General features: G+C 47.6%; 1 protein-coding gene across 4 annotated transcripts in view; it reads left to right on the forward strand.

Annotated features, from left to right (window-relative positions):
• The window catches only part of Shal (Potassium voltage-gated channel protein Shal), a 194,161-nt gene extending 174,068 nt beyond the window's left edge, over positions 1–20,093 (forward strand). For 2 of the 4 annotated variants that reach the window (XM_077631521.1, XM_077631523.1), the window contains one exon: positions 6,472–20,093. In XM_077631521.1, the coding sequence (XP_077487647.1) occupies positions 6,472–6,891 (420 nt within the window). In that variant the 3' untranslated portion in view covers positions 6,892–20,093. Of the gene's footprint in view, positions 1–6,468 lie in introns of all 4 variants that reach the window. The other 2 variants (XM_077631520.1, XM_077631522.1) reach the window with 1 other exon arrangement.
• Positions 20,094–24,718: the final 4,625 nt, after the last annotated feature.

Below are 24,718 nucleotides of genomic sequence, written 5' to 3' on the forward strand. Positions count from 1 at the left end.
CTAAGTCCAGCGACGATTATTTCTTTCTACTCTACAGCTGACTCTCGGCTCACGCTTATTTTCCTATAGAAGGCAGCCTTTTCAGGACTAGGAAAGAGCTCGAAATTTGCTTCACTCGTGTAAATTCGTGAGTGCAGAAGCCATTTATGGAGGAAAAAAGGCAGCGGTGTTAGTCCAGTGTTAGACCAACACTGTTCCCGCGTGGAGTGGTTGGTCAGCTCAGCCTTGCCCTGCCATCTTCTAGCCGTCCTGGTTAGCCTAGTTGGTAGAGCGACTGCCTTGGTTAGGCGGTGCTCCCGGGTTCGCTCCCTGAACCAGCAGAAATTTTTCTTCTACTATGTATCTTCTGGGAAAGCTGCAGAAATTTTCTTTCTAGCTGTGTGTCTACGCTTGGATGGATACTAATGAGTAACGACACCCTTAATAGAGCGAGCAGTGTCAGCTAATTATTGAGCGTGCTTTTCGTATTACCTTTGGTTCCAGATCTCTTAACTTATTGTTGCTTTCAATAGCACAGAAACACTGGTTTATATTCCATTAGGTGGCTCAATAGTTTGCTATTTTACTGAGGGTGCTTTCGAAAGCCTTAATCATCAAACCGTTCCGCCGGATTTATGGCACCTTTTTCAGCCGACATGGAAATGACCGTCCCCCGCTACCACCGTGCCTGCTTTCTCAGCGCCGGGGATTAAGCACAGACCCTTGGCACAGTTTGTCGTGCCTTCACCGCCCTTTGTGGGGCCGGCCTTGCCCCTTCCCCGGCTCATTGTGCCTACGTGCGCTAACTAGCCTCCGCTAAATCTCTAACAGACCGACGTAGTAAAAGATATACGCGATATCATTTTTTCTTCTCATTTGCTTATGGCGGTATTGTTCTTGCTAGCAATGCTTTAAAACGAAAAACAAAAACAGTGGTCAACCTCAGCGCCTGATGTTGATTTGATCACGAAATGCTTCGCGATAGGACGCTTAGCGTCACGTGGCACCGCGAAGTCTGGCGCATAGCAAAACAGCTTTATACCGCATCATGTGCTGCGTTATTAATGCATTGCCATTGGAGCCCTGTATCTTTTCTGCTAGGTGTCTCGGCGTCATTTTTCTGCAGAGCACGCATACAGTTTCACAGATGACATGCTGAAGAAAAATGCGACGCTTTAGTCGCTCACCTGACAACGAGAATCGCGGTGAAGTACATGCTTCGAATCGGCATTTTGCTGATTTCTGCACTGTGCTTCGAATTCGTCCCCTTAGCGGTGACATGCAGCTTATTTTAGCTGGTCACAGTTCTCGACTTACCCAAGCTTCATGTTTGTCTTTGTTTCCGTGCTCTGCGATATTCGACACCTTTAGCATGTCGTGTACTGTGTTACCGTTACCGGTACCGAAGTACCGGGAGCCCGCCCACCGCCGGTGAGGACGCGCTGATTCGTCCCGATCCTGCAAGCGCGCGCGCAGCTGCCGGGTACCTGGTGCCATCTGGCGCCGGCAAGGCGATTTGCGCATGCGCATTGGCTGCCCGCGGGCTTCTGGTAGCTAATCGTATAGGTAACACAATACATGCTAAAGGTTCTCTAAAGTTATGCTAAAAGTTGTCGATTGGCATCTGCTTTATTCGAAGTTTAATTTCGCATACCTCCAAAGCCTCTATTAATCTAGGTGTGACAATAAGCCAAAGCCTTGCGTCAACGTGTGCGTTTCTGACTGCGCCACTTTTTTAGCCATGAAGACTTCTACGCAGTACATGTTATCGTTGAAACGCCACCTTTGAGGACAATTTAGTGACAGAGAGCAGTAGTTGCATTTCTGGAATCGCGACGGTACGGATGAGATGTCGGAAGCGGAGCCAATTCAAATACCTCTATTTTCCGTTCATTCCTGTTTTGTCCCTTTAGACGCTAGCGCAACCTATCATATCTAATTTTGTATCGAACCCTATGAAAGCGCAAAGAAAATTGTTCTATTGAATCAGCTGTGTCGCTCTTGAGGTTCATATTTACGGCTTCGAAAACGGACATAAGTTGACTATGACTGTGAAGTTCGCTTCAGTTTGATGTCACGTCTTGCTGTTCAAGCTTGCAAAACAGACTGAATCGGTAAATGAGCGTAATTACATGAGTTGAAGGCGCTGCCACTTTGACTAGCGGCAGACGTCACAGAAGAAACAAGCTCGTCACACGTTAGCACAGAAACTCGTCGTGTCTTAATGTATAACATTGTCACGACGTGGCTCGTTCCAAATGCAGTGAACTGTCGCCATGATCCCTCGCCGAGAAAAGGTGCCGAGCCGTATTCCGCGCCATTTTCATTCACCTTCGATCGACGCTCCGCACCGAAGACCGCCAACTCGTTCCGTTGGTGGCTGCGCACCTGAACGCGTTAGCTGCGCACTTCTAGTAGATTCGGCCAGCTTATCCAAGCGCGCATCTATGCGGCGTCAAGCTAGTTCTGTGCAGAAACTTGAAAAACTGTTGGGTGATCCGATCGGGCCAGAGGGCGCGCAGCAACCACTATAACAATGCATTATTCAAGGGCATCGCACGGCATTTCCTCTCGGTTGCCGACGCTGCTTGTTCCTTTTCACTTATTTAGCGAACGTACTTAGAGCTTATAGGCTTACAAACACTGTTCATCTAATCTTAGCGCAGTCAGGTGAAACTGTAATCATGTTTGTATGGAAGCCCTATCATGTAGTGAGCCTTAAACTTGCCTAGATATTCTGCTGCGCCGTTTAGGGTATAACACTTGCGCCATTTTGTGTCCCAAATTCAATTTTATACGAAGGCGTATTGTCCAGAAAAGCCACAGTCCATGTAAGTGTTCTAATACAGCTTTCAAGCCTCATTTCGCGTACACGTGTGCAAGCAATTCATGCCCACGTAATAGGTGTACGCAGTGATGTGAAACAAAATGGCGTCTCCGAACCGAACAAAGGTTGTCACCACCCTAAGCGCAGGCTTGGCAAGGAGTGTGCCCCTGAACACACAGAGCTTGTATTCGTACGCTGCGTGCAACTTGTGCGGCCGCGCGTAAGCCTCCCCGTCCTTGGGGCCCCTTCGAGTGCGCCCTGTTCGCGAACCTGCTCCCCCGCGGCGCGCGCGGGGAGGGACGCGGCGGCTACGAAGACGCGCCTAATCGGAGAACGCATTATTAATCGCCCGGGGAGGGCGGTAGGCGGCGTGCCCCCCGCGTCGCAGGCGTGCACTCGTTCGCGGCTTATCTAAAATTCACCAGCGGAGACACGTTCCGTCGCCCCACTTCGCAGGACGACGCCCAGAGGGGAACAGGGAGCAGGAGGACGCAGGCAGGAGAGCATGTCCTGTCGGTTCGTCGCGACACTATAGAAGAGGTGTAACCACATGAAACTTTAGGTTTGGCGTTATGAAGCGCCTCCAGGCGTCAAAGTGCGTCGGCATCGCGAATCAAGCAAATGTTTTTTTTTTTTTTGAACCATTCCCATAGCTGTTTTGTAACAATGGTCTAGAATGCTGTACGCTGATGATCGATATTCCAGTGTCTCATCCATCTCTCCCCAATATTGGATGCGGCAGAAGAGTGGCATGAGCTGACTGTAACCTTGTCTTTGAGGAATCACTTAAAACCTCAAACAGCGACAAACACAAGAAAGATAAGGTGGACTCAGCGATATCAGTGTCTACGTTTGCACAGATTACTTAAAATTGGTGTGCCGACCAGCACCACCAGCCCCAAAGACGGCGCACAAATTCGTGGTATATCCTGCTGGTTTAGGTTCCTTTATTCGTCGTGTAGAGAATATTGGTTGGTTACAAGGAGCTCCAAAAAAATGTGGACACAGCCGTATTGCGGTGAGCAATGCTGCATTTGTCCCATTCAGTTTCAGCGTACTGCTCAAACGCATGATTATCTAAGTTAAAAAACACAGTTGCATTTATAGGCGGTGTTTTGCTCGAATTTTTATTCTTCAAACTCATATGTCACGTAATGAAAGAAACGTGATAACATCCCACAGAACTGCTATACGCGTGGAGTCTAAACGCCTGGAAGCGCCCTTCCAAGCCTGTGCCACTCACTTGAAATCAATCGCAAAAAATGGTTTCGCGGGTTTTTCGCAGCACCATTTTTGTTTCGTATTCGCCATTCACAAATGATGTTGCGAGTTCTTCCCTAAAACACAGTCGTTCCTCTTATGTATAGCCAGAAATAATTTGGGGTGATTGTAGCCTTAACTGAATGAAAGTGCTCCATCGTAGCGTATTTTTGCGAAAATATGCAAAAAGAATGCTGCGGTAGCTCGCAACTTTAGCTTTTTATATTCCACATCGTAACTATAGGGGGGGGGGACAAGTGACTGTCTGAACGTCTCACCAGCAAACAATAACTCCTTCCGCTGGCATGAATTCCATCTGCCTATACATTCCTTCTAATTTTACAAAAGCGCTCACATCCTTCCCCCTGTTGCAGGATGGAGCAAAAACTTCCGCCTTTGCCACGCTAAAACACGACACAAAGCATATAAGTATCCATGCTCTGACTTCCCGTCACAACACAACTTAAGAGATTCCTTTATCCCCACGCCCGAATGCTGGTGGAAGCGCATTTAGGTAAACGAACCCTTCATGTATTACAAGGCGTACTGCAAAGTGACTTGCTGTTCCTACAACAAATAATAACTGGTTGTTCATGGCTGATTTTTCGTTTACGTGTGTTTGTGTGACGGCGGTTTCACTGTCCAGGATGATGATTAGGATTGTTTCCGCATCATAAAAAAAATACAGAGCTAATATGGCGTTAAACGTGTGGTGTCCAGATTCCTTTTTACTGAATACTTCCCTAAAGAAACGAACCTGTAACTAAACCTGTGGCATGATTTTTGACGGACCCGTTATTCGCTCGATGTTCTTCTGTATTTTTTTTCCTGCATCACTACTGCATGATTGGTTCATGTGGCATGACTCTCCTAAGTACGAATCTGTGCCTGCTGCACGTTCACTTCGTTTCATTACGAAATAAAATAATGGATAAAACAAAAGGCAAAGGTCCTTTCAACACCAGCGTGCGTACATGGCTGCCTCGCGTGACGCTCGTAGCACCTGTCCATGCGACTTCACTTTTCCGCACCACTTCACACTACTGGAGGCTTGAAACTTGACTTACCTTCAGCGTCACGTGTTATTTTCCAGCCTCACGCTCAAATATACGCGTCGACACGCCCGCACTGGCGCCACAAACTTCGCCCGGCGCGCGTGAACTTATCGTTATAGTTTATCGAATGTACTATAGGCCTACGTTGAAACGCGAAATGATAAAACTGAATGATTCCTGAGATGAGCTATTACCGGACCGGACGCAGTGCTGTGACGTCAGAGAGTAACCTGTTGCGCACCGCGCGCAAGACGTTACTCTTTACGCATTAATCGAGGCCCGTCCGGTGCTCCCATGAGTTGACGAAGGAAGTGTATTGTCGATCAAGTGCCAATGGTTAGCGTTTCAGTGTACGCCGATAGCACCGCAGGAAGTCGGCGTGCCGAACCCTGCTTAAAGCATTCACACGTGAACCGAAACAAGGCGTGCGATACGCCCCCGGTGACTTCGTCCCTCGGATGCTTCGACAGACTGAACACCGGCTTCAAACTGCGAGCCACGATCGTTAAAGGTCAAAGGTCCGCATCACGCGCGCCGAGCGAAGAGTGTGGCTGGCCCTTGCGAACAGGAGCTCAGGTAGGCAGCACGCACACACGCATACATGCGCCGGTCCCGCGTCGTCTGCAAGCGCTGTCCGTTTTAGACTAGATGGCATGAGCACTCTGAGCTCCCCGTGCCTTCGTTGTTTGATTCCTCTTCCTAGATGTTGCTCTTGCTGCTGTGGCATACTGATTACTAGCCGTCTTAGCCCGGTCTTTACCAGTAGCATGTTTGCCTCCACGTATATGCTCCTCCTCCCTACCCTGAGAAAGGCCTGGTAGATGTTTCCATCCTACTCATTTCTCTGGAATGCTCCTCCTCAACCTCTTTTTTACGATTTGCGCGGCCTGTCTCTCCTTTTTGTCCATAAATGTCCATGCTTTTTGATTAACAACATTAAGTTTCCACTAAAGAGCGCTATTCCCAGCCGGTAAGTCCTTAAATAATCCAAAGTTCTAAATTTTTCTTATCTCTATGCACCTTGATGAATATTTTCACAGGCCAGCTTCATGGTTAGCATGGCAGTCAAGGCCGTTGCTGAGAGCATAGCAGGTTTTGTGATTTCCAAGCTAAGTTTTTAGGAGCATGTTACCTGTCCCTGTTTGACTGGGAAGCTTTCCTTTTTACGTTGGTCACCTTGCTTCTAACGCACTCAGCACTATTGTCAGGAAACTCGGGCACTTTGAAGCGCAGCACCGCGAGTGGTGCAGGCACTTAACGCAAGGTGGCGGGTCATCCGCTAACCCGTCGCGGCCGGCACAGCAGGAGGCTAATTATTGTCGTCCAAACTTTGTCTGACTGCCACAGCAGCAAGGTAGCGGCACCTCGGATCAGGAGGAGGAGCTCAACGACATCCAGGTGCGACTGCCGAACCGGACGCCCCCTAGCGACCACCAGCAGCAGCTGACACCCCCGCCACACCACGTCGTCACCATGTCGCGGTCGAGTCTGAACAACCCGGCTCCGCTCGTGACGACAATGACTTCTTCGCACGCCGGTGGTCCGCCGCTTGGCGTCACCACGGCGGTGGTCAGCTACCCGCCCGCCGGTGTCGGCCCGTCCTCCGACAACGACGCGAGCGGCGGTGGCGGCGGCTGTTCCACGTCCCTAGCGGTGGGCTCGCCCACCGCCGCCGCCGCCTCCGCCGCGAGTGGCGCTGGGGTCGCAAGTGGTGGACCGAGCGGAGGCGCCAGCGCCGGCGGCCCCATGGTTCGCATTTCAACACTGTGATGAAGAGAAAGGCTCTATCTAAAACCGTCACCAACAGAGACAGACAGACAGACACAAACATACACACGCTCACATTATGAAGAAAGGGAGCGACGGTATCCCGTGAGAATCTTTTGGCGGCTCGTGTGCAAACTGGCGAGGCATTCCGACAACCGTGCAGGGGAGCCCTTAACACTGCTGCGGCCTCCCTCGTGGTCAATCGCGGGAGCAACTCTCTTCCGTCACCAGCAGCTCAATTTTGGCGCCGCGTTTTCTCACCCGCTTTGCAGCCGCTGTTTTCGCGCTAAGCGAGGCTGGGCCTCGGTGTACCCCATTCCACGCCGAACGAGTACAAGTACGCTGCTGTATAGCCTCCCGCTTCGGCCGCGTGCTCGTGTTTCACGCGAGCGCAGATCCAAAACCAGGAAAGCCGTGAAAAGAAAAAGGTCGACGATGGGCGCAAATGACGGCAGCTGAGCGCCCGGGGGCAAAGTGTATGCAAGCTAAAAGCACATCGCTCTGCGCGAGCCAGCTGCCGCATCGCCGACCTTTTCGCTTTTCCGGCGAGGAGGCGCCGCTACGTTGTTTTGGGCACGCCAAATACAGAACAGCCAAGCACGAAAGCCAAATACGGGTCGTCGACTTCATTCTTGAACTACACGCATGCTTACGCCGTTTTAGCCCGAGTCTTCCACTCTAGTCACTATTCCCCACCTAATCTGCCCGGCCGGAGTGGACACTGAGGACAGTTTCGCGTCAGTTCAATGTCGGTATACAATCACTCCAGCTGCGGCTCCAGTATGTCTGCTCGCACCTTTGTGCTAACTCGTCTTAGTGGTCACCCACAGAGCGCACAGCTGCTGTCGCGACACCAACTGGCCCAGGTGTTAAGAGAACACCGTTACCGACCAGTCAAAACCCATTCACGCTTTTATGACTGGAAGCTTTGTTATTGCAAATGATACAAATTCCTGGTTTTGTGGTGCTAGTGAACACCAGGTGCATGCAGTGATACTCGTAATTTCCCGTTGCTGTCAATACGTGGTGTGCCTCCGTCCGGTGCTGCATTCTGATTCGTCGAGTCCTGTTTGCGTCATGCCCAACGTCAACATTTCTTGCGACGAGACCAGATAACAAGGATTCATCTTAAGTACCTCGGAGACGCAGCGTCTGTTTGCTATGCTCTACAAACGTCGAGATCCACCTTCGACAGGCCTACAACAAACGCATCCTGTCCTCAGTGTCCTCTAATATGGGCATCTTGTGAGCTAAGCTACTCGTTTAGTCGGTTGTTTCTTCGTATTAGAGGGCACTCTCCCCCGTCACATTCAGCTCTTTTCATTGTTCCTTCCTGCTTGATTCGGCTGCGTCTTGGAACCCCTGGTGAAGCGCGATATTTTTCGCTGGTGATTCGTGCCTTTCACCGGCAACTGTAAGAAAAACGCAGTGTAGTGTCAGTAATGCCAGTACCCTTGCTGAGTCACTGTGTATCGCGATCAGTCTCGCAAATTCTAAACTCGTGCAACTTAACTGGATACGGATCACTCTTGAAGCAGGCCGAATAGTTTGTCACGCCGCATCAAGCTCAAACGCCTTGGGAAACAGGTTAGGATACAATTTTCCAGAGGCTAACACTATAGCACAGTGATGCCTTCTGGAGGTAAGAATAATCTTTTTTTTTTCCTGATCAATTGTGTGTAAGAAGTAAAAATTCAATGTCCATTTCTGTTCATACTTCCGTTGTCACAGCAGAACGGGCTTTCAAGCTACCTTTCGCAGTGTAGGTCAGCCAAAATTCGAATAAGAAATAAAGCAAATCTGACACAGGGGTTCGCGTCAAAACAACTCTGCACAAAGACCGCCGTTCCCTGCCCTATGCGACGTCTGTCTCAATGGCTTTGTACTTCTGGAAAGACGTGTCAGTAAATTTCTCTCGCTTAGTCAAGAGCATAGCTTACTCATAGTCGTCACTTGTTAAGCAGTCTCTTTAGCTTGGTGCAAAATCTTTTGCAAGGCATGTTTTATCCTGTGGAGATGGTGCTTCTTTACGCATATTAGAGGCCGCGTCTGCGATGCGTCTTATTTTTGCTACACACGCACACACACACAAACACAACACCCAAACTACACGCGCACGTAACTTGAGTATGCAGCTTCCAGACGCCGTGCTCACTCAGCAGTCTGTTCTTCTGCGGAAGAAGTTGTGATGCTGTCTCTTGACAGTGTGCGCATCTCGTGTTGTTCTGTCTGGCTTTGTCCTCTCGCTACCGCACTCCGGTCGATCAAAAGGAGACGCGGAGATCATATGCACGACAGCTTCTCCGCGCTCACCTTTCAATTATCTATTTTTGCTTTTTTTTAAAATGAGCACTCACGTCTCATTGAGGTTGCGTGGCTCTATCATCACCATCTACACAAATCTCTTCCTCTCTCTATCGCTATCTCTCTCTTTCTTTCTCGACGAAGATCACAAAAGAAGAAAAAAAACGCGTAAAAGTGTGTCTAGGCAGAAGAAGGCATCTTGGTCGCTCTTGCAAACCGGCGAGAGGTGTCGCCACCTGCAAGGACCGGAAGTGCGGGAAAACGCCGCCTTCCGGTGCCAACGACAAGGATGGTGCCCTTGACCGGAAGTTTCACGTGTTCCAGCTCTGCGCATCTCTTGCTCTCTGTCGCTACCAGCCATGTGTGTGTGCCAGCACGTCAGTGCGAGTGTGTGCTTGGCGCGGCGCTGTGCCCGCAGTGAAAGAGACCGCTCCGCGCCAGTTTCCACCCGCCAAAAAAAAAAAAAAACAGACATGAACCGAACCCCCAAGTGTGATGAACTCTTCGGGATACACCGTGAAAAGACGGTGAACAACTTCACTCCTTTCTCTTGCTCCCCTCTCTAGAGACATAAAAACAAAAATGGAAGAGGACTGAACCAAGGCGAACACTGTGTGTTCGCAGTGTGTAAAAAAAGAACTTCGGTGTGTTCGTTGTGTTCTTGTTTTCCAGACTGTTGACAAATCCTCTCCCATAGTGAAACAAAAAAAAATCAAGACAAAGGCGCGTTGATGACGCAGGCAGAAAAAAAAAAGTTGTAAGTTACGTTGTGAAAATCCAGTTTTTCATTTTGTTAAATTTTGGCCTGTATTTTTGTTGCTTCTGTGGTACCTCGTGAGATGCTTGCAACATTTGAAGCTGGAAGCTGCTGTTTCCTGGGGAAAATTTAGCTTCAGTGGGCGCTGAAGCATCCTAACGATGCTTCTGAAGTGCCATTATAGAATTTTTACTTATGAAATTTAACCAAATTTTAGGGAACGCTTTAAGAGCACGGTCAGAAACACCGAACCTTACGTCTTCAATTTTTAAAGCATCGCCTACCCGCTTGTACTACTTGGATCGTGATCAGAAATCGTAGCCAAGAACATTTCTTAGTCGAAACATTTTCTCAGTAAACAACAACTTCCGTTTAAAAGAAATGCAGCACTTTTTTTCTTTTTCTGAGTTATGTCAGCGCGCTTGTTGCCTCAGATGTTCATTTCTCGTGTTGACGTGTATTCTTTGCCTACCAGGTGTCGCCTTGCTTCAGTGATTTTTCAACATTTATGCAAGATCCAGGCGTCTCCATTTCGCTCTCTCTCTCTCTCTCTCTGGAACATTGTCACGGTCGTTGTTGTTACTGTTTACCGCGATCAGTTCGCGCAGCGCTCACTACGAACCAGTGTGTCTCTCGATCGAAAAAAATGTTCTCGTCTTAGAAAAAAAAACAGCACACAGCACTCTCTCTCTACCAAGCATGTATTCTTATATCGTCGATTAACTCTGTCCCAGAATCACGTCTTATAAACAGAGCTCACTGTTTTCGGTGTTTGACGGCAAGAAGGCTGGCCACGAGTGTAGACATGGCGCGGGCTAGGGCGTTGACCGGGTGCACGTTTTAGATTGCCTCTGAGTGTGTTTCTTTTCTCCAACCTTTTTTTTTACTCCTTCGCGACATCCTCTTTAGTAGCGCATAAGCGCTGTCCGTTCAGACTCGCTACTTGCAATCATTCTCGCAATCTTCTAAGAACCGCCTGAAGTGTACTGAGCTTCGGCGAGCGCCGCCAGGTACCTTATTGCTTTCAACAGCGCTTGTAACGTGCGGGAATGCGCTTGTTGGACGAGTCCTTCTTTGTGCTGTGTCCGATGCTTGCTCTGTAGCGTGATTCAGCATGCGTACAAGTAGAACGGTGCTCACACCCCTGTGCCAAGTCGGTGAGTCCTGAGGTGCGTCACCCCCCTCGCCACCACGCGTCGCCTTCTTCTTCTCCGTGCGAGACCGAACACTGAAAGCTCTGCTTGCAAGCCGCGGTGACCATTTCACTAGCGTCACAAGTGCACGCGAGACAAAGGCGAACAAATAGACACCCCCTCCCCACCCGGTATAAACTCTGAGTAGTATCGCTTCGTCGCCCAAGGGTCGTCTTCTCCAAGTCCTGAAAGTGGCCGACAGTGCTCGGAAAATTTCGCCCGTCTCAACGTCCTTTAATCTCCGAGAAGAAAAACGCCGTACAATACTGCCCGCGAGGCTGACTGAGAGACGCGCCGCAGTCAACGTCAGTGAGCCTGCTGGTCTAAAGCGCGATCGGACCTCCGCACACTTTTTCTGTTCGCAGTTTCTTGATTTCGTTTTACTTTTAGTTTCTCTCCTTGCCTAAAGAAAAAAAAAATAGAAGGAACGGCGCATGTCGCGTTTGGCATATCGTCGTTTACGCGCAGTGCCTCAGTGATGCCGGGCCGGCTCTTTCCTCTGTGATCCTCGCGGCTGAGTGAATCATGGTTGCCAGCACACTCTCAGTCGGGTGGTCAGATTTAGCCGTGTTTAGAAACCTCTTCTCGCCCCTTTAATGACGTTTTTAAACGTCGGATGCTGATGCGTTATGTAAACAATGAAATAAAAAAAAGAAAGGTTGTGACCACGTCGGCCTTCGAGCAGACGACCCACGATCGTCAATGATCAGAGACGGATCTTAGAATTTGGTTGTGTCCGCAGTGTCTGTCGTAGCCCTCTACCGGTAGACGAGTCGTGCGATATGGCAAGCAAAGTGCGGCGCTCATTTGCTTAGGAGCGCCCGCTGTGAGGCAGCACCAGCGGTAGCGACTAAGTTTTTGTTTCTTTGTCTTTTAGGAAAACGAGCATGTATTTTCTTTTTTTTTGTTTACGCGACTATGTGCTGCGGCTGAACAGTCATTTGTTGTCGCGCTGGACGGCAACCAAGTTCTAATTGCTCGCTTCAATTCAGCTCTACAAAAGTGCACTGCACCGAAATAACGGTTAGCAAACTTGCGGCGCCTACTGGTTAATTCAGGTTAGCTGTTGCCAGTAATAGATACATCTGTTAACCGAAACGTAGTTGAACTTGCGCACGACGCATCGTAGCCTGTCTTCTTCGATCTAGTTTCACATCTCAAGAAGGAAGTTCCGGCATGAAATAGGGGATGAAATACTGTGTCACTACTGGCGCAACTCTCAGAAAGCTCGAAAGGCCGGGAAAGCAGTATTGGAACTCTTATAGATGCAGCAATGTATCTACGGATGATAAGTGTCAGGGGACGTCGAGATTAAAATTTTCTGCAAGAGCATATTTTGTTCTTCCGTGGAATTGGGGCATTTACGAACTTCTTGAGCACTGAAAGTTTAAGCTTGCTTGCTATTCTCTAGCGCGCTCGTTTTAGGCCGATTTCTTGGAAGTCAACTTATTTTGGTTCTATACAGCAACTTTAAATAATACTACTGATGGTTGATTAAAATTACCTGCGAAACCAAAACTTAGGTAGTGCAGTCTTTGTTTATAGTAATCTAGTAACACTTATCGTGACGCAGTTCATCACGGGCCTTATCTTTAGGCGACGGGCAGTGCCTGTCAGAAGCCTCCATCTACTCGCTTTCCGAGACGCGCTTCAATTTCTTCAATACTTAGTGCTTTTAACTGCGTCGCATAAGCGTACTTAAAGACGAGGTGCTCAGGCCCTGCGTCGCTTGTCCGTTGACTGAGAACTCTTTCGCGCGCGAACGGTAATATACCGACACAAAGTATACCGACAACGTCGTAGTTAACTTTTAGGCTTAAGACATATCGAATCACACTGTCCGCTACCAACTACCGAGCCCCATATCATTCGCCGAGGACATCGCGGGCACCAGCTTAAAGCAGGACCACCCCGCCAGATTAAAAATGGAAGGATTATGAGTGGGATTATGAGCGTGCTGCCTTGGGGCTGTAACCTGCCTCGTATAGTATCGGGTGCGCACCGAGCCGCGGCTCGATAAGCAAAGTACTGTACGCTGTCCCAATGCGTTCGTGAGGGGTTAAAGAAAAAAAATAGCTAAATCACTCATAAATCCTTAATTCACTCAGTGAAATTTGTGGGCAGTTTTTTAGGCCACGAATGCAGAGAAACGGTTCTAGGGTAATAAACAAACGATTTGCAATTGCTTAAGTACCAATAAAGAGATGGCCTCATCCACCGTTTATACAAAGCACAAAACGCGCTGTTAGGAAATATTCTACCTTGCATAATACTTAAGCCTCTGAGAGCTCGAGTCCTTTGCACACTCTCACGACGTTACTGAGGGAGAACGTCGGAAAAATGTCATCCGATACGCGAGTTCCCGCTCATATTCTGATCCACTCCACTCCATGTCTTAATCATTCATTTGCTCTTCGTTGCCAGGTACAGTCTTAAGTCGGTTTTGTTCCCTTCTTTTCTTCTTTCTATCTAGCTTTCACATCTGCAACGTTTATTTTTTTCCGGCTCTTTCGCCCCCCTTATTGAGCCTCTTTATTTCTCTAGTCACCACTTCATGGTAAATTGGCACAGGTAAATCAGCACCTGTTTTGCATTTTTAAGAAACAAATGCGTCGCAGGATACGGCGCGAGCTGGCGGCGTCGGCTGCTTCTCGTCGCATTAGTTTAGCAAGCATCTGTCATTGCATTACGTTCGTTTTTTTCTTTATTTTGTGAGCTACCTGTTTTTCCTTTTGCTCACACAGCTTTGTGCGCGTACGGGCCGCTAAGCATATGACCAGACCAGACGGTGAGGCAAGAATTTTGCATCCTGCGACGCTCCTGGCACCCTACTGGCGATGTATGTACGGTGATGGGTACAAATCTTATCTTGTGGCGTCCGGCTCACAACTTACAAGACAAATTGCTGACGATTACAAAACAAGAGAAAAACCTCTATACGTGGGACCGAGCACCACAGCAGCAAAGCGACTGTGGCTAATTGACATTTCTTCCTCGGTTTAATTAGGGCAAAGTGTAAACATACAAAGGGAACAGATGCATGCGCTTGTGGCCTTCGCGTTAAGCATCTGAAGTAATGATTATTATTTCTATTGATTGCTGAAATACTTATTAGTGATTCTTCATGAGATGATTAGTTCATCCTCATAGTTCAGAGCGTCAGTACTCCAGGTACCGCGGTATAACCGAACCACGCGGTCTTAAGCGAAATTAAATCTGCAGTTTTGGTGGCAACTGCTTGCGGGTACGTCTGAACCCTGGCGACTCTTTTTCCACTAACATAAAACCTTCTTCTTTCTTTTTCACTTCGAACGAAATAACGAAGCGGCGAACCGCGAATCGAAAGGCGTTTTATCCGAGAACATCCCCTCGTGATTTTCTACATTATTCTAGGGTTCAATCGTGGCCTTAGAGGAGTATATAGCATGTTCAGGCAACAAACGGAGAAATTTCAGCACGTCGTTCAGGCGTTTAAAAGGGGGGAAAAGAAGCGCTCGCACCGGCCTGGTACAATGAACGCATAGACCAGTTTGAAATTTAGCGCGCAAGACAGCTCGTGGTTTGTTAGATTGCGTGACCTGGGTGGCGTTGACGAGGCGACGCTGGGTGGTTTGTTCGCGCGCACGCAAATTATAGTGCCTATGAACACCGTCTGCATGAGTAACGCTTTCACTCCGCTCTCTCTTTCTCTCCCTCTCTCTCATAGCACGGGTGGATTGGAGGTGCTGTAGTGAGCGCGCTCGCCTCTTTTTTAGTGCCGCTCTAGGGCGTAAATGGGGCGCCTTAAACCAGCACGCGCTGGTGATCTTGTTGCTGTTCTGGCCGAAGAAATATTTATTTGCAGTAAACTATACTGCCGCAAGTTATGCACGAGTCGTTCTGTACTTCTCGGGTTTCTAGCGTATGGCAGATGAAAATTGTTTCGCCCTTTAAGGCACTTTAATTAAACTACGTTAGGTTTGTTTCTGTTTGAGCTTTATCACTTTTTTTACGCTCTGCGGAGTTTTTTTTTTCTTCACATTGTACCCCTTAGGCCCGCCACGTTAGGTGCCGTGTTCAACCGCACATTGACAGATTTTTCGCGGGTCTCTCACAAGATCGGTCGAAACAAATTCTCGGATGTGTTCTTTTTTCTTATTTTATTAGAGCTCGCTGGAATGGGCAGGAGACACCCGACAACACGTCCGCGCGACCGGGTCTTTCGGTGTCAGGTTAGCGCGATAGTCTTAAAACCTAGCGCATGCAGATGTCAGAGGTTGTAACGCCTACAAAGTGCTAGTTAGCTCTAACTAGTCGTACGTGTATACTCAGACGTATTTCTACACGGAGAGGGAAAAAAATAAGAAAGAGAGAGGCAAGCTGTACTTGCTGTCACCACCGACTGCTGGGGCTTTTCCTTTTTAGACGCCGTTTTATATTCTTTTTTTATTCTTATTCGAGAGAAGAGTTCTCGATAGACACGATGATGAACGTGTAGCGTGCGTGATTAGAGGATTCGTAATGCCGTTTGTGTGTTCTATAGACTAGGAGGCTAGACTTTCCACGTCGTATCTGTTCACCCGATGCCCTTCCTGTCCGAACCATTCCCTCCCTACTCTCTCCTTCTGTTCGTTTGGGAGTCTCGAAGCCGTCGGGCGTGCTTTCTTCATACATACAGTGCTTTAGGACATGATCCTCCTTGCCGATTGTCCACGGCCGTCCATTCCAGCATGCTAGTCCCGGCGCGCCCCTTACAAAAATGGTCTATAGGCAGTCTATAGACTTCTTATAGACTCTATTTTCTTGCTATAGATATTTCTTTTTGTCTATTTGTAGTCTATAGACTGTCTGTAGACAGAATCTACAAAAAGTGTATGGCCATAGATCTATAGATTGTCTATAGACTATCTATGGGCTTTGTATTGCCTACAGACTTTTCTCTAGAGTTTGTCTATAGAGAGTCTATAGACTTTATAGCCTGAAGTTTATGGACAGTCTTTGGACTGTCTAAAAAAATTTTGTAAGGGGTACAAGCACAGTCTACGCCGTCGTGAGGAAAAAAATGGCTTCGATTCCAGTTGGCGTTGCAGATATTCCGGTGTCTTATACGAGCAGCCATGTGCTGGCAGTCTCGGCAGCGTCGGTTAGCTTCTATTTTTTTACTGCTGAAACCCTTCGAACGTTGTGCTTGTCTAGGGGTTGGGCGCACTGGTGACCACCACATTTATTGCTCGTATTTGAGCGTATTTATGTTCCACAGAAGCTGGCCTAAAGCGGCTATTCGTGTTAGCCAGTTCTCATTTATCTATTGCGCGGAAATTCCTCGTAAAACGTTCCCAAGCTGCCGTGTCCCCGACCAGAGCTGACTGTGCTGGGCCGTGTATGCAGCGAGACACTTATAGCTGTCCTGGTACTCCGGTGCTTTCTACAGAAACGAGAAGATTTTCTCTTCTTTGCCGTCGAGTACCTCCAGAAGAACGCGCGGGTCATGCCGCATGTCTTACCGATTGCTCGGGTGACGGACACGATGGCTTCGCAACTTACGACGGGAACAACTGTACGTGACGCACGGCACCCATGTAGGTGTGTTAGCCTTATCATCGATAACACGACTCAATCGCACTAAGAATTCGAAAGCCTACGATATCGCCTGCAGCGACAGTCGATCAGCTCTGCAGGGGCAGTGTTCTTTCGTTGCGCTTTTTCCTTCTTTTTCATGCTCTACCTCTGTAGTTCTCAGAATCCTTGCCTCTTGTTCTTCTTTCTAGGTTCAAACGCGTGAACTTAACCGAGAGCAATATCCCGGAAACGTTACTGTTCTTATTTCGCTCACCGTTTTCGCACCTTAATCACAGATTTCTTACTTGGGGTGTAGCATGAGGTCCTCGTTATGCACTATCAACCTCAAATAAAGCGCGAACACAATGACTCTCTGAATATGGCCACCATCCATCCATCCATCAAAAAAAAAAAACTCCTGGAGACAAATTACAGGCGACGGCCACTAAAACTTTCATGCATCGATCCTTGTGACATCTAACTAAAAATCAAGTCTGTTAGTGATCTCCACGCTTGAGCTAATATCCCATCGATTTGATGTTCCCGTTGTTCGCGTTTTAGATGACGTCGACTGTACGTACAACGTTGTTTAGTCCAACGCAAAGCGTTGTCGTGTACCTATAATGCGAATCTGCTGAGCTGCCAGCCACCGTGCACGTTCTCTTTCGTCCGCAGTGCAAAAAAATGCGAAAAAAAAACGCCCGTGGACAGCCGACGGAAGTGATCATGTCGCACTTGTGTACATAGCCAGAGGTAACGTCGGCGATCCGTTTCAGGATCGCTCCCGTTATGCTTCAGGTACGCCGTGCCTGTTAGGACTGCGAATATGTGTGTGCGAAGGTCTTTATTTCGTTTTTTTGTTCTCTTCGGTGATCGTGTCCAGCCATCGCGAATTCATTCGTTCGTTCATTTCACTGCTGCTGCTTCTCCTGCTTGTTTTCTGTGGTTTCGATATCCATCACTGATTATTTTTCACTCCAAACTTAGTACAGCGTGATTTTGTATGTACGTGCGTTCGTGAACGTGAAAATTCGCTGTGCAGTCGGTCATCGTGATCCGCTCAGGTTGTGGTAGTGCGGACGGGAAGCTGGCTAGCAGCTGGCAGAGTGCGCTCCATTTTCTCTGCACCTGTTTCGACTGCAGAGGCGACCTCCGGTCGGTGGTGAGGTTCTTTCGCATAGCTTTGTGGATCAGTGTGCGCAGGTTGCTTGGTAGGTGGCGCTGAAGGTTGTTTGCGAAAGCACTCTAAGATTAGAGGCGGAATTCACGGCAAGGAATTGAACACGTGGCCACGGCGGTATTTTATACTTTTTAGAAGCTTTCTGATTAAACATTCGACTCATTAGTACAGCCAGCCAGCACCAATAAGTTTTTCATATATCCTGGAGAATTTGTCGTTTGGTTCCGCGTAGCAAATAAGGTATCTGCTTCGCTCCGATTAACCACTTGCCAGCAGAGCTACCTATTTTTACAGGTACGTTATGGATCGTAGTCCACTGCATGAAGCTATGGCAAAGAATCTCATTTTCTTCAGTGATTGAATAGTTACGGTTAGAAAGTTTGCAAAACCATAAAGATGCAAGTTAGCGCAGAGTGTGAAAGTTCGCGCGGACGTGACCTCAAGTCTCCGACGCATTGTCGATGTCCTCATTGTTTCCATATTGTTGTGGAACGAATGCAACTGTCGTGGTCGCCATGGTAGAGGGCGCAACTGGGTCGCAGTGATTGCCGTACCGTTCAACATAAAACTTAGTTGTTCCACTAGGCTGCAAAGTGTCTCACTCTGTGTCATTTGCCCCGTTTTCTCCCACTTTGCCGATCGAAGGCTCGCCAGGAAAGGCCAGCTGTTAGACACAGACCAGTCCAGACGCTGCATACACCGTCGACATGCTGTTTCAATGTGATAGACGTTGACGTTAGGTCGTAAGATTTGTGCACTTCCTAGGTCCACGCTGACTTCGGACGTCTCAGCTGGAAAGCATTGTGCGCGAGTCCCTTACATGGTGGTGTCGTGTTTATGCGCACCAGCAATCGGTGGAGAAGCAGCTCTGAAATGGCTTCTTCGTTGATTTTCCTTTTTTTGTTTTATTCTTTATTCGCGAACGCTGCAAGTCCCCCCGTGGTGTGGAACGAGTACCGTATGTGACAAGTGCGTTCTTGAGAAACGCCGTCGCCGATGGCACACTAGAATTAAGTGCGAAAGACGGAAGGCGTTTTTAGCAATGCATCCGCTTTAAGTGACAAAAAAGCCTTCAAGATCCGTCATTTTAAGCACGTACATGTGGCGAGATGTTGGTTTAATAACACCGTTTCTTACTGTTCTTGCTAGTGTTTATATACAACCCCGATTCTCTATAACGTAACTTAGTTTATATGAGGTCGCTTTACTACATAACTTGCGCAACTAAGCTTGATTTCACAAAATCGTCCCGATAAGACCTTAGGTACGCTTCTTTTTGAGCTCGGCTACTTTTTCGTGCGCACAAATTGTTAAAATCAGAAAGAGGCTTTCCAGGTGAATCATGCGACTGAATGGACGACGGCCGGCAAATAGTACGGCACTCAATTGCTTCGCCGCAGCAAGCCGAGACTCTTTGTAAGAATTCGCTCGGGAAACAAAAATTCATAGCTCCGTTCCTACTCACGAGATGAGCTTAAACACGATTATAGGACCAGGTCAATCAAGCGGCTTAAAAAAGCATGCCTTTACAAACGAGTCCGGTTTTCTTTCTTTTTTATTTCGCCTCAGTTTTCGTTTCCGCCTACGCACACCCGGGTGTGCGTGCATAAATCTATAGATTTTTCCGAATTTGCAATGTACATATGTACCAAACGAAACGGCGGTGTGGTTCGCCTCGAGTAAAGGGGGGGTCACGTGTTTCGTCGGTATCTCAATCAAAGCCAGGCCGCCGCAGTCCGAGGTGGCCCTCCATTCGAGGGCCTCGAATAGCGGTGGTGGGTCTTACCAGGAGTGATGCGACAACCGTCTAAGCAATCTTCTCAATGTGATCGGAGTTTTTCGTGGCCTCGCCCTACGTGCTAGTTGGCGGAAAGCGCGTGTGTCTCTGCTCAAAGAGGAGGCAGAAAGGAAGAAGAATAAAAAGAAAAGACCATTGGCTCGGGGGCTCATGCAGACACAATAAGCGTGGTGTTTTGTACGTTCCGCGCAGTCCGGCCGGCCGTTCCCGCCGTCCGCGCGCGGAGCCTCACTGAATGCAATACGACCACCGCGTTCCTGCGGGTTTCCCACACGCGGGCCTCGCAAGTGTTGTTCCTTCTTGTTATCTTCTATGTTGTGTGGAAAAAAAACCGAGAGAGACATCTTTTTCCATTCATGATGTGATGTCCCACGACTTCCCTCCCCCGTTTCAATCATTAAGGTAAGCATTTAATAAACTGCCTGGCTTACGAAACACGGCCTCTTCTCTCCTTCCTGTTGATTGATTGATTGATTGATTGATTGATTGATTGATTGATTGATTGATTGATTGATTGATTGATTGATTGATTGATTGATTGATTGAATGAATGAATGAATGAATGATTGCTTTCGATTGAGTAAGTGATTGAACTAAACGAAGTGTATAACCCTTACAAAAAATTCTTTAGATAGTCTATAGACTGTCCATAGACTTATGTCTATAAATTCTGTAGAATCTCTGTAGACACAACCTAGAGAACAGTCTATAGGCAATAAAATTTTATAGATAGTCTATAGAGAATATGTGGATTTATGGCCATACACATTTAGTAGACCTTTTTCGATAGACAGTCTGCAGATTATGAATAGACTAAAAGAAATATCAATAAGAAGGTAACAGAGTCTATAAGAAGTCTATAGACTGTCTATACACCATTTTTGTAAGGGAAGATTATGCAGCACAAGCACTGCAGCGCAAAATACGTCCACCGTTCCTGTCTTGTTCACACCAAGGACCTACAACGAAACAAGCAGCCCAGCCTGGCCCCGTGGACTGAGTGTGCGCCATATATGTGAAGGCGGGTATGCAGTGCCAAGCACTCGCTCATTATTTACGTAAAAACGCTTCCGACCTGCACACGAATTGCAAGGTCGTGTCTCGAGTCTCGAGCCCTGTGCGGCGACAAGCCGGTGGCAGCATGAAATTTACTTGGGGCTAAATCGCAGCAGCAAAGCGGCCGAGGCAAGAAGAAGACGGAAACCCAGACGCTAGCCAGTCATCGCACATTAAGCAGCACGAAGGCTTAACACTCCGTCCTCTTGTGGACGAGCAGCTCTCTGTGTGTGCAGCCGTTTCAAAACAGAAAAATGGAATAACAGTAATAATAATTGGTTTTTTGGGGAAAGGAAATGGCGCAGTACCTATATATGAGACAGGTACTGCGCCATTTCCTTTCCCCAAAAAACCAATTATTATTATTATTATTATAACAGTGACGATTGGTTTATTGAGACTGCGCGTATATAGAGACTTGGCACGGTATCAGGTACGGGTCTGGGGCCCTATATTTCCAATTTTTTTTTCTTATTTCATTTCAAAGCCGGCTCTTTCACTCGACTTGCAACTCCCTTCACGTGTGAGCAATTCCACAAAAACTACTGACGTCGGCGTTTGCGAAGCCTAGGAGACATGGTTTACTAAAAAAAAAAACGTAAAGGATAAGCTATACGAGATAAGTCTACAATGCTGTCGCCGTACGGCGTCTGTACTCATGTAGCCGTTGACGTTGCTAGTCGGCTTTAGCCGTCGCAGCTGGCGCTTCTGCTTGCTCTTTACAATCCAAACAACTGAAATTTTGCTTACACAATTTATTTTAATTTTCTGACTGCTTGACTTCAGCCACAAGCATTCTGATGTTCAAAAAAAAAAGGTCCGGAATGCCCTCAAAGGAGCACTGAGTGTGCGTTCGCCAAAGAGATTGTGCATCAAGACAGAACGCTGAGAGATATGCTCCATGTGAATAGTTCAGGTATATTCTTTCAAAACCTTTCCCAGGTCGTAATTTTCAACGCTGAAGGTGTCGCTCGCGTCTCGCGCTTAGAACAATACGGCGCAGTGACCTCAAGAAAACAATTAAGTATTGGCCACGTGACTGCAATTGGATGATTTCCACGGGCCGGCTGCTGCAAGTTTGCAGTAAACAAAGAAAGGTCTACACCAAGGGACGAAGGCATAAAAGGTAAGACCGCAGTGACTATTCCACTCTGAATAAAGGTAATATCAGCATCTCGTCGTTTTCTTCCAGAGTATTACCTGACGTCTGCTGGCCTACTGTTTGGGGCGAAGATATGCAAGACAGAGGTGCGGAGATCTGGGCGTTGTTGCATGTGAGAAAATCGTGCGCAGTAAAAAAAAAGCAATCGCGCAATGACAACAAATATACATTAAACATTAAATTATGACCGTAGATCTCATGGACTGTCTAAGAAAAAAAAAGATGCCGCCACCATCTGGAAGACGTTGAAGAAAAGAGCGTTAGCTGTTTGGTTTACTAGAATTGATATGAATGAGATTAAAGTGACGTACACCAATGGAAATACGAATTTGCACATCTCGGATTTATAAGCGATGCCACCAATCAATCACCAATTTCATTGTTAATCGATTTAATATGGGGGCCGCCATCTTGAATTCCTCGGACTTAAAGAACATTTCACGCCGAAGGGAGGTGGCAGCAGACCCCAAGAAATCGAGAAACGTGATGAGTAAGAGCTCACGCTCTTAAAACTAAGGAATTTGAAAACCCGACATTCAATTCTTCATAAAAGAAAAAAAAAAGTAATCTCAGGTAAAACTTAACCACCCCACGCAATCCTGGCGCTCGGGAAAGCCATTAGAGCGGCATAAAAAAAAAGAGGATCTGCTAATTAGGTTGGCCATCTAGGTGGCCGACCGAAGTTGCTCCTCTGGGGATTTTAAAGCGAAAGCTTTACTGGCCGCGAACTTGCGATTTCGCCGTGGCGGTGCTCCGAGGAGGCACAAGACGTCACCACGCGCGCCTCGCCGCGGAGCCGAACCTGTCTGGCCGGGCCGGCGGCGCCTGGCGCACTCGGCGCAAAATAGAGACGCACTACAAGTCTCCGCCAGTGCGGTCAGAGTGCGCCAAAGTCGCCGAACGCGTCATCTCACTTTGGTCGACGTGACGTCGCCATGCAGCGCGCGCGCGCGCCGCTAACCAACGTATTCGGTGGCGGCATCTATGGGAGCCACTGAAACCCCCGCACACTCATTGAACAACAAAAAAAAACCTGCGCCGAGGCTCGGAATCGAACCGGGGCTTTTCGCGTTTGAGGCGGAGACGCTACCACTCCGCCACGACGACTTTTTTTGTTTTTTTTTGCCTGTTTCGACAGATTACAACAGATCACAAACATGTTCTGCGCTACATTCTCAAACATCAAGAGCGGACATGCGTTTCACTCACGTGAGAAAATAAAAACTGTTTCAAAGCGTACAACTCTCCCATCAACTCGATAACTTCATCTCCAAAACATAGCTCCTTGTACACTTCACGTAGATTAAATATGTTTTCTTTGAAGTAATCTCGGGCAGACCGCGCATCTTCATCGCAGTGTCGTACAGCCATCCTGCTTCGCCAAATGCTGTGCAGGCCAAGAGGGAAAATTACACCGTATTTATAAAGATCCGGCTCAACGTCCAGGAATCGTATCCCATACGGCGTCAAGGGTAACTCTTCCTTTATTTTACGCTGGAGCACGTCCCAAAAGAGCAGCGCGTCCCAGCAATCAATAAAGACGGTTCTATTAACTCTGGTATGTGACATAACAAGCAGTCAGCACCCCGTGGTAAAAACAATCCATTCTCCTTTTATGTTTTAACCGGCAACGTACCAGTGTGTAACTTGAAGAAAAACGTCTTGACACCCGCTGGCACCACCATGTTCCTTACTCTTTTTTAAAACATTTCCTCCTTAGCCTCCACTATACAGAAATCTATATATTGGCTCAGGGAAGGCACAGTCAAGCAAATCTTTTAGCAATTTCTTACGCGTGACATTTGAAAGGTATTTCAAACTGAAGCGAGCATTTAGAAACCGGAAAGCAAAGACCACTTCTTTGAAAAATCTGCTTGCACTGTATCGCATACCGTCTACAGTGGTAATAACATAGTTTGGTAAAGCCGAAGAAAGCCTCACTTGAATAAAAGTCCGCATGAAAAGGTCGCGTTGATCTCGAAGAAACATAAATCTTGACACCACCTGCCTCAGGTACAAGTGTGGCAAAGAAAGACCCCCTTTTCACAAACGCAGAAATAAATTATCACGTGTAGTCATCTGCCATGAGGACTGCTAATCAAAACCGGCGAAGAGACGATGAAACTTTTGAATATTAAGTCGAGAGCGCGAAAGGACCTGCAACAAATAGCACAGTTTTGAAACCAGTATACACTCCACATGCTTGCGCGCGCGAATATAGAGAGCTCCTTTCCCGACCATTTCTGTGTACGCGTGGACAGTTCTTGAATTTTCTCCTTCCAAAAGTAACCACTATCTCGATACTTGTCAAGAGAACACCTAGGCACTTGGAAGGGACATGTGACCATATTAGACTTGCATGAAACAAAGGCGCTGATGTCCAGTTCCCATGCAAAAGGCCCGCAGATTTATCCAGATTAAAAACGCTATTGGTTACATCACAAAACCTGCGAACAATCGACATCGCATGTTCTATGCTGCTCTGATCGCTACAAAAAAATGGCCACATCATCCGCATAAGCCAAGACTTTAATTTCACATGATTCTAGTTCAAAACCACGAATAGAGTTGTTTATTACATTCCGGCAAAGTGGCTCTAGGTACAGAGCGAAAAGTTTCAATCATGAATAAAGGCGCATCTAGCGAATGCACTGTTCCGATTCAGAAGTCGCCGCGCTTTCGCTACGTATATCCTGGCCTAATTGAGCTAAACCATCAGCAATTTTTTGGTCACGGCCAACGATACCAACGATACTACTAAGTAGGAAGAGAAAACTGAAAATTGAAAGTCCGGGCACAACAGTGGACACCCGAAACGCGCCGTAAGGGAAGGGATAAAGGA

Source organism: Amblyomma americanum, chromosome 7 (genome assembly GCF_052857255.1).
Source record: "Amblyomma americanum isolate KBUSLIRL-KWMA chromosome 7, ASM5285725v1, whole genome shotgun sequence".
NCBI classification, from domain to species: domain Eukaryota; kingdom Metazoa; phylum Arthropoda; class Arachnida; order Ixodida; family Ixodidae; genus Amblyomma; species Amblyomma americanum.